Source organism: Notolepis coatsorum (genome assembly GCF_963971535.1).
Source record: "Notolepis coatsorum genome assembly, chromosome: 14".
NCBI lineage: Eukaryota > Metazoa > Chordata > Actinopteri > Aulopiformes > Paralepididae > Notolepis > Notolepis coatsorum.
The window spans coordinates 46,334,706-46,344,859 of record NC_140178.1 but is presented as its reverse complement, the minus strand read 5'-3'; the positions used below and the strand labels follow the sequence as shown (position 1 = coordinate 46,344,859).

At 44.7% G+C, this 10,154-nt stretch overlaps 1 protein-coding gene across 2 annotated transcripts in view; it reads left to right on the top strand.

The window, feature by feature from the left end:
• The first annotated feature begins 8,055 nt into the window (after positions 1-8,055).
• Positions 8,056-10,154, top strand: part of cd9r (CD9 molecule related) — a 46,580-nt gene continuing 44,481 nt past the window's right edge. For both annotated transcript variants that reach the window (XM_084329760.1, XM_084329759.1), the window contains exons 1-2: positions 8,056-8,269; positions 8,575-8,699. In XM_084329760.1, the coding sequence (XP_084185886.1) occupies positions 8,634-8,699 (66 nt within the window). In that variant the 5' untranslated portion in view covers positions 8,056-8,269; positions 8,575-8,633. The remainder of the gene's footprint in view (positions 8,270-8,574; positions 8,700-10,154) is intronic.

Genomic DNA, 10,154 nt, shown 5'->3' with positions numbered 1-10,154 from the left:
TCCCTGTCGGGATCTCTCACGTCTTCTCTCCTGGAGGCGTCCGTCGATGCGAATGGCGAGGCTGAACAGGTCCTCGAGGGACTCAGGTTCCTCACGGGTCGCAAGCTGGTCCCTGACAGCGTCGTTGAGCCCCCTCATGAAGGTGAGACGAAGTGCTTGATCGTTCCAACCGCTCTCCGTTGCCGCCAGTCTGAACTCCAGCACGTAGTCGGTGACCCCGCCACTGCCCTGCCGGAAGGTACCCAACCGGGCTCCAGGGTCCTGGCCACGGGCTGGGTGGTGGAAAACCCTGCGGAGCTCAGCCACGAAGTCTGGGTAGGAAAAACAGAACTCTGCCCCCATTGCCCAGGAGGCAGTGACCCACTGGGCTGCCCGGCCTGAGAGCAAGTTAGTCATGTAAGCCACTTGGGCTCCCCTTGAAGTGAATCGGCTGGGTTGATGACGAAAAACCAACTCACATTGCATGATGAATGTGGCACAATCCTCGAAGTTACCATCGAACAACCGTGGTTCGGAGAGACGGGGCTCCCGAGGTGCGGGATCGGGAGGCGCGGGGCCTGCCAGGGCTGCGGGTGATGCTCCGGCCGAGGCTCCTGAAGTAAGTGGGGTTACAAGCAAGGTGTTAACGGTTTCACTCAGCGCTTGTAATTGGAGGAGAATATTAGACTGCTGGCTAGCCAGAGAGCCAAGGGACCCCTGAATAGGCAGAACCTGCTCTCGGAGCTCCTGTACAGCAGCCGCAGCCGCACCTAGCTGTAGGCTGTGGTCGTTGGTTAACTCTATCTGGACTGCCAACGCTGTTCTGACCCTCTCTGTGTCGGCTGAGGTCGTCATGGTTGGGTCGTAATGTTATGGTTTGTAACCGACCTCAAACGCAACGGCACAGAGAGGAAGTTCAGAGTTAGCCAAAGCAAGGGCGTATTTATTTACAGAGTCACAAGATGGAATGAAGTACAGCAAACGGAGAGAGAGAGAAATCAGAGTTAGCCCAACGAACACACAGAGGCAGAGAGGTGACTGATTCAGTATAAATCCAAGTGACTTGGTCTTCGGTGTACCACACACAAGTTTAGCTGAGTCCAGAGAAAAAACAATACGGTATCTTCAGTGTTAATCTAACACAAAATTAGGTGAGTCCTGGTACAAACAAAAACGGGATCTCTTCGGTGTTCACCAAACACACAAAAAACTGATAATCCAAAAGACAGTTTCCAAAAACTCACCAGAGCGCAACGCGAGAAGCGGGCAGATAACGAGGCGTAGCTCCGAACGGGGAACCAGGTTCTCCACAGCAGTTCTCCACAAAAGATCCTGGAGAGCAAAAAGACAGGAACAGCGACGGGGAAGGCAGGTATATGCAGGTGTAATTCAGAACGACCCAACATCGATAGTAAGGGGGTCTGAGCATATAAAGCCTTCAGGGGCGCTAATTACAAGCTGTGACAGCTGCGGGATGAGATTGATACTTGCTCCAAAAGCGTGTGGCGGGGAAAGCACCAATCAAACACGGCACCTTAAAGGAACGGAGCGCGTGGCGGGGAATGCATTAATCACATAGTACCTTAAAGGAACGGAGCGTGTGGCAGGGAGCGGACCAAAACCTCACAAAACCGGTTGTGTTGTTCAGAATTAATTAATAGACTATAGAAGTTGTTAGAATTGTACTTGTCCTGATGCGTCTTATTAACTATCCTAACATAACAAATCCATGCATTTTTAGATTTGTACTTATTATGGAAATTATATGGCAGTAATAATACATGAGCAGTCACAATGACTGTTGTGGCATTTCTGGAATTCTGGTTATTCTAGTTTAAAATCTTATTTATATATGCACATTTATATTTATTGATAATCTGATGAATCTGTTTATTTATACCAGGGTAGACAAACTCCGGAGTATTGCACATTGTAGAAAGTAGATTTAGGTTAGAGAGAGAGAGAGGCCATACTGTGCGGTGCACTACTGCGCATGCGAGAAACAAAGTAACATAATATAGGACACTAGAAACATACGGAACATAAAGTAACATATATATGGAAAATAAGACCTAATGTCCAAAATAGCGAAATCGCCTATACATTTTCCAATGTACAGTTTCTTCCCCCTCAAATGTATATACTCTCTTTTTAGACTCTTTTTGTACTCTTAAACAGTACTGTATATTTGTAGATCTGCATGGTATGTCATAAATGTCTAGATGTAACAGTACTGTATATCATTTGAGGGGGAAGAAACTGTACATTGGAGGAGGTTGGGTAGGTCGGGTGGGGGGGTTGGGTAGGTGGGGAAAACTGTACATTGGAGGTGGTTGGGTATGGGGACTACATTGGAGGCAGGTGAGCAGTGGCGTAACTCTGTTGCTAGTGGTGCGGGGGACAGATTAGGGGGCGTGGTCAGTGACGTCGCTGGGGGGGATAGGGGGGGGCCCCAGCGAGTCGTGTTTTCATGCATTCTGATCTGCTGTTCATCACCCGCCGCGGTGATCTGCAACAGCTGATCTGCTGTTCATGAATGAATGAATGAATGAAAACTTTATTTAACAGATTGCAGAATGGGTACAATACAGTACGGCGCAATACACACAATTGTTAAGGGGATGCAGACCAGAGAAAAACGTTTGTCTTGTTTACATCAGGGTCCCCCATTTGCGAGTGCTCGCTTATGCCTGTGTTTTTTTACTGTTGTGAAGCACTGTGAACTGCAACCTCTGTATGAAAAGTGCTATACAAATAAAGTTATTATTATTATTATCATTATTATTATTATTATTATTATTATTATTATTATTATTAGTATTATTATTAAGTGTATGCATCCGCCGCGGTGCTGCATTTTTCACTATCAGTATATTAAATTTGCCATTGTTTTTGGTCCTGGCCAGACCTAATTGCCGACCCCTGACGTATTTGAACACACACCTCGGCTGACGACCCGAGCTATTATTATGCAAAGACGAGTACTGTAGCGAGTGGGTACTTGGCCCGTGCATCTTTGCATAATAATAGGACAGGTAGTCAGAGACTCAGCTCAGAGACAATCAGCAATTTTCCGTGTCTGGTCCTAGTGCTGATCGCCGCGGCGCGGTCACGTGTCCGTTTATTATCCATGTATTATCTTTGGACGGTAAAAACGTGGGGGGGGACAATAACTGCATTCTGAAACCATGCGGGGGACATTTCCCAGTATCCCCCCCCATAGTTACGCCCCTGCAGGTGAGACTCGTGAGAGTATTAAGAGTCCGTTTTTTTTTCTAGCTCTGGTTTAATTAACCTATATTATTACCTGTATTACTTTAAGCATTCATTATTCTTTGTTGAAAAATAACCAAAGATGTCTTTCAGTGAAAATGTAAGTACCTATTTCGCTATTTTGGACATTAGGTCCTATTTTCCGTATGTTACTTTATGTTTCTAGTGTCCTATATGTTACTTTGTTTCTCGCATGCGCAGTAGTGCACCGCACAGTACAGGCCCCGACGCACAGTACAGGCCCCGGCATGCGGCACTGCAGATTTACCCTACGCGGGATGCGTGAACACTTTAGGCAACCAACATGCGCTTCGGCGTTGCTCTGAATTGCTCTGATTGGCCGAGCGTGCGCATGCGCATGAGCCGCAACACGCTCCTCAGAGGCAGGAATACTAAGCTCCCCCTTAAGCTCCAGGAGAGAGGAGAGAGGCTGAAAACCCACAGTTCTTGCCCGACTGATGGGAGCCGAATCCCGGATCCGATTTTTCTGATGAATACCCCCAAAACATGGCGGTCCCGAACGCATGGAAGTATTGATTGCGCCGTAACGAATCATTAAAAAAATATACCGTTAACTGGAATATGTTGTGCCTTTACACATATGTTGGATTATGTAATTGGTTTGTCATGACAAACGAATAAAAAAATCGCGATTTACCCGGTGGCTACAACAACACACAGTGACTACTAGCCCCTTACGTGACTGCGGTTTGCAAGTCACTGTGTGTTGTTGTAGCCACCGGGTAAATCGCGATTTTTTATTAGTTTGTCATGACAAACCAATTACATAATCCAATATGTGTAAAGGCACACCATATTCCAGTTAACGGTATATTTTTTTAATGATTCGTTACAGCGCAATCAGGACCTCCATGTTTTGGGGGTATTCATCAGAAAAATCGGATCCGGGATTCAGCTCCCATCAGTCGGGCAAGAACTGCGGGTTTTCAGCCTCTCTCCTCTCTCCTGGAGCTTAAGGGGGAGCCGCGCTCGGCCAATCAGAGAAACGCGGAAGGCGCTCGGCCAATCAGAGAAACGCGGAAGCGCATGTTGGTTGCCTAAAGTGTTCACGCACTCGGGCGTAGGAGGAAGGTAAACGAAAGTAAGGGATTAGGGAAGTAAGGGAAAGTGAAAGAACGGGTGTTTTCTGAACACATCATTTTGGCATCATCATTATTATGTCTACAATGTGTATTGTGTATAGATGGGCTAGTTTCATAAAGAGATTAAATGAAATTAAAGCATGAGACGGCGCACAACCATGGACTACGTATGTTGTTATACACAGCCCCGCGTTTCTTCTTGTGTTATCATGCTATTTCCATCATGTCAAATACATGACGTGTTAAAGACCAAGCATGGCTTTGTCAGTATTCCAATGTACAGCCCCACGCAACCCCACCCCACCTACCCAACCTCCTCCAATGTACAGTTTCTATGTCAAATGTATGTCAGTATTCCAATGACATAGGGACATATAGGTATTTAGTACTGATACATTTGTGACATAAGCGGTATACACAAAGGCAGAGCAAGAGGCTCTACAGAGGGTGGTGAAGGCGGCAGGCAGGATCATCGGGACTCCTCTACCAAACATCACCTCCGTCTTCACCTCCCGCTGCCTCCACCGCTCCAAATGTATCATCAAGGACCAGTCGCACCCAGCACATCACCTCTTTCAGCTCCTTCCCTCAGGGAGGAGATACCGGTCAATACATGCTAAGAGTACACGATTTAAGAACAGCTTTTTCCCCCAAGCAGTTAGACTGTTAAACACTCATTGACTGTCCCCTCACGTGCACCATGCACTTACCACTGCACTTGATAATCTCTGATTACCACCCATTATGCACTTTATTATTTAAAATATTCTGTTATGTACAGTGTTATGTGTTATGTGTTCATGTATGTATTATGTACTACGGTCTGTGGGAGCTCCCCTGAAATTTCGTTGTATACTGTGCAATGACAATTAAAAGTCTATTCTATTCTATTCAAATATACAGTACTGTTACCCCTAGATCCTGACAGAGTATATACATATGATGGGGAGGGGACTGTACATTAGGAGGGGGTGGGTGGGTGGGAGGGAAATATACATACGGCGGGGAGGGAATATAATATATAGACAGTCTCCTCCCCACCGCATGTATATTATACATGCGGTGGGGAGGAGACTGTCTATTAGGAGGTGGTGGGGGTTTTGGGCATTTACGGTGGCCAGTTTCGAATTGCAGCCTCCCGTAGGTGCTCTTTAAGAGCGGTTTTGAATGTGGGCAGGGATTCACATTCCTTTACAGCTTTGGGTAGGGCGTTCCACATTGTTGTGGCATAATTGCGAAACGTGTTTAGTCCCTTGTTTGAGCCGAATCTGGGTTTAACATGATTTGTTGAGCTTCCTCTGGTGTAGTGGTTGTGGTATTCACTGACCTTTGGGAAGTATTTTGACATGTACATGGGCACCCCGGTCGTATAGTGTATCTTGTAGACCAGGCCCATTGCAAGTTGCTGTACTCTGTCGTCTACTCTAAGCCATCCTAGGTTGTCAAAGTGGGCAGGGGTGAGGTGGGTTCTGGGGTTCAGGTCAAGTAGTAGTCTGACCAGTTTGTTTTGTGATGTTTGTAATTTTGTTTTAAGCGCCTTTGAGGTGCTTTGGTACCATGAGGTGCACGCATAGTCATAGTACCCTTGAATGACTGCTCCTGCCAGAGTCTTCAGGGTATTCTTGTTTACCAGAGAGGAGATCCGGTACAAGAATCTAGTTCGTTGGTTGACTTTTTTTATTACATTGGATGCCATTTTGTCACAGGAAAGATTTGCCTCTAGGATGGAACCCAGGTAGGTAATTTCGTCTTTCCTTGTGACAATATTGTCACCCACTGTAACTGAGAAGCCGTCGGTCTTGCTGAGTTTGTTATTTGAACCGAAGAGAATGGACTCTGTTTTGCCCATGTGTAATGATAGTTTGTTATCAGTGAGCCATATGCAGATTTTGCCTAGTTCCGTGCTGAGGGTTTTTTCAACCTGCAACCTGTTCTTGTCAGAGACCAGCAGGGTTGAGTCGTCCGCAAACAGGAACAAGTTGCAGTCACAGGCTGACTACATGTCATTTGCATAAATTAGGAAGAGTAGCGGTCCTAGTATGCTTCCTTGTGGAACACCACAGCTCACTGTGAGGGGGGGGATAGAGTACCGTTTACCTCTACCATCTGTTCTCTCCCCTCCAGGTAGGATTGCATCCAGCTCACTGATAAGCTATCAAAACCAATTGCTTTTAGCTTGTCCATTAGAATGGAGTGATTGACAGTGTCGAAGGCCTTTTGTAGGTCCAGCATGACCATGCCGCAGTATTTGCCCGCGTCCACCTCTTGTTTGATGTGGTCGTTCAAATAGAGGAGGCATGTGTCAGTGGAGTGGGACGTTCTGAAGCCAGATTGGAATTCGTAGATTAGATTTTTTTCTGCCAGGTACTTTTCGACCTGTTCGTAGACTATTTTCTCCATGACTTTCGAGATGGAGGTAAGAATAGAAACAGGGCGGTAGTTGCCTGGGTCTAATTTGCTGCCCTTTTTGTGCAGAGGGGTCACTCTCGCAATTTTGAAGTCCTTGGGGACGTGCCCCTGTTTTATAGAGAGGTTTATTATGTGTGTGATGACTGGGGTGATGGCGGCTGCTGCGTCTCTGAGGAATTTGGAGGGGATGTTGTCATGGCCAGTGGCCTTGTTAGGTTGGAGGGCGCTCAATTTTTTGAGTACCTCATCGGTTGTTACCATTTCAAGTTTGAAGTCGTCTTTGTGGACCCCTAGGTTTTTGTAGTATGCTACTATGTGTTCTACCCCATAATGCCCTGAGTGGGAGGGTAGTTTGTTTACCAGTGTTGTGGCTATGTTTGTGAAAAAGATGTTTAAGTAATTGGCTACATCCAGCTTGTCTGTGATGAGCGTGTTGTCCGTCTTTATGTTTATGTTTGAGAATCTGGTTTTAAGTTTTTTTTACTGCAGCCTAGTTGATTATTGAGTAATTTCCAAAGTTCGTAGGGTTTGTTTTTGTTTTCCTCAGTTTTGTCGTTGATGAAATTTCTTTTTGCAGTTCTGATCATGGTGTTTGTCATTTCTTAGTCTGTTTCTTTGAATTTTTAGTTCAACCACGTGGGCTTGGAGTTCACTGTTTGAGCTTTTGGAAAGCTTTGTCTGACTTTTATGAAGTTCAGAGCATTTTTTGTCTCTGGTTTTCATAGCGGCCAGTATTTCAGTGTGCATCCATGCCTCAGCGCGATTTTTAACCCTGGTGGTTCTTATGGGTGCCATGTTGTTGAGTATTTCTGTGAATTTGGTTTTGAATCCAAGCCATGTTTCTTCAACCTGTGTACCACTGAGTTCATCTGACCAGTCCAAGCTCCCCAGTTCTAGGTTAAAGGCCTCTCTAGAGTAAGTTTTGACGTCTCTAGATGTGACTGACAAATCAATCAATGACAATAAACCTGCATATTTGCAAATCTGGTATGTCATAAATGTATAGATGTAGCAGTACTGACTATCTGTATGTCATATATGTCCTGATGAATTGAAAATGGGGGACCCTGATGTAAACAAGACGAAAGTCTTTCTCTGGTCTGCATCCCCTTAACAATTGTGTGTATTGAGCTGTACTGTATTGTACCCATTCTGCAATCTGTTAATAAAGTTTTCAATCAATCAATCAATCAATCAATTGCGTCCAAGTTTCGTTTCTCCCTCGCAATCGCTACGCAGCCCCTCTAGTGTTGCCTCCAGTCAGTCAAGCCTTTAAGTTTCGTTTCTCCCTCGCAATCGCTACGCAGCCCCTCTAGTGTTGCCTCCAGCAGTCAAGCCTTTAAGCCAACCTAATTGCTTGCTGTGATGAATTTGGGCTGGTCTACGGAACAGGAAAACCCTTGTTGCGATTTCCCCCACATCACAACACAAGTCAACAAAGCTGTAACCGCTGCCTTCTTTACGATTGTCTACTGGAAGAAGCGGGTTGAACGCCGAAGAAAAGGGTACGCTATTTTATTTCATCCATTCATTAATGTAGAAAACCATTCAAAATACTGCAACCATAGCCTTTTGGTTAGTGCCACGATATATCTAAAATTTTAATAAAATAAAAAGACTGAAAGCTTGAAAAAGACCAAAGCTGCTCAATTCTATCAACAGTTTAGCAACGTGTTACATTATTTCGGGATCGTGTTAAACAATTCCAGTTTAGCCATCTTTTACAGTTGCATTTTGTTCCACTGTAAACGTGTCGCAAATTACAGAATGATATCGACTGATTGAGTGGTTTGGTTTTAATTTCATACAGACGGAAACAAAACCTCATCGTTGCCTTTCCGAGGAGTGGAGACGTGATTGTTGATCAACATGGCACTGGACGGATGTGGCCTGCTGTGCAAATATGTCTTGATCTTTTTCAACATCTTGTTTGCAGTAAGTATGCTTGGCCACTGTCGTGGGGTCGTGGTATGCGGCGTCGATAAGTTCTATGTATGCGTTTTGCTTGTTTGCCCGCGAGGCAAGAGTTCAAGATTATAGAGCACAATAGTAGTATAATCTTTCAGTTCAATAGAAATAATAACTTTCGTTTCACTTTGCAAATTTGGTAACCATAATAATAATCATAATAATAATAAACTTAAACTGTATTTGTATAGCACCTTTCATACAAGAATTACAGCCCAAAGTGCTTCACAGCGGTAAAAACAGACTGATTGATTGAAAACTTTATTAGATTGCAGAATGGGTACAATACAGTACGGATCAATACAAACAACTGTTAACAATATTGTCACAAGGAAAGATGAAATTACATACCTGGGATCCATCCCAGAGGCAAATCTTTCCTGTGACAAAATGATAACCAATGTATTAAAAAAAAGTCAACCAACGAACAAGATCTTGTACCGGATCTCCTCTGGTAAACAAGAATACCCTGAAGACTCTTAACAGGAGCACACATGCAAGGGTACTATGACTATGCTTGCACCTCATGGTACCAAAGCACCTCAAAGGCACTAAAAACAAGATTACAAACATCACAAAACAAACTGGCCAGACTACTGCTTGACCTGACTCCTAGAACCCACCTCACCCCTGCCCACTTTGACTACCTAGGATGGCTTAGAGTAGATGACAGAGTACAGCAACTTGCAATGGGCCTGGTCTACAAGATACACTACACCACTAAGGTACCCAATGTACATGTCGAAATACTTCCACGTCGTGAATTCCACGACCACAACACCAGAGGGTGTTCCACAAATCATGTTCAACCCAGATTCGGCTCAAACAAGGGACTAAACACGTTTCGCAATTATGCCACATCAATGTGTAACGCCCTACCCACAGCCGTAAAAAAAAATTTGAATCCCTACCCACCTTCAAAACCGCTCTCAAAGAACACCTACGGGAGGCTGCAATTCTAAACTGGCCCCTGTAAACATCCAACCCATGTCCCCCCAACCCAACCCCCTCCGATGTAGTTTCTTCCCCTTCGAATGTATATATATTTTTTGAAAATGGATGGGGGAAAAAAATATTCCAGTCCACATTTTCCAGTCCACTGATGCAGCCGGAGTTACCAGAGTTCATTCTGGAGCCTCTGAGCCCCGCGGATCATGAGTTCTACTGTATACACGTTAGATCTATACACTTATCGATTTTTTCGAATGGTGATCAGAAATTGGAATATACCATTTGGATACCATCTGATGTCAGGTAAGGAATCTATGTTATCAGTGTTAGGATAATCAGACTCGTTTTCACAGAGATGTAAGCTTTTTTGTGATATGTGCTCTATCTGTTTTCACTGTAAAAGCCATGAGGAAATGAAAGCAGCTATTATCAGCGCGCGGCTTGAACGTGCATGCGTGCACATATACTATC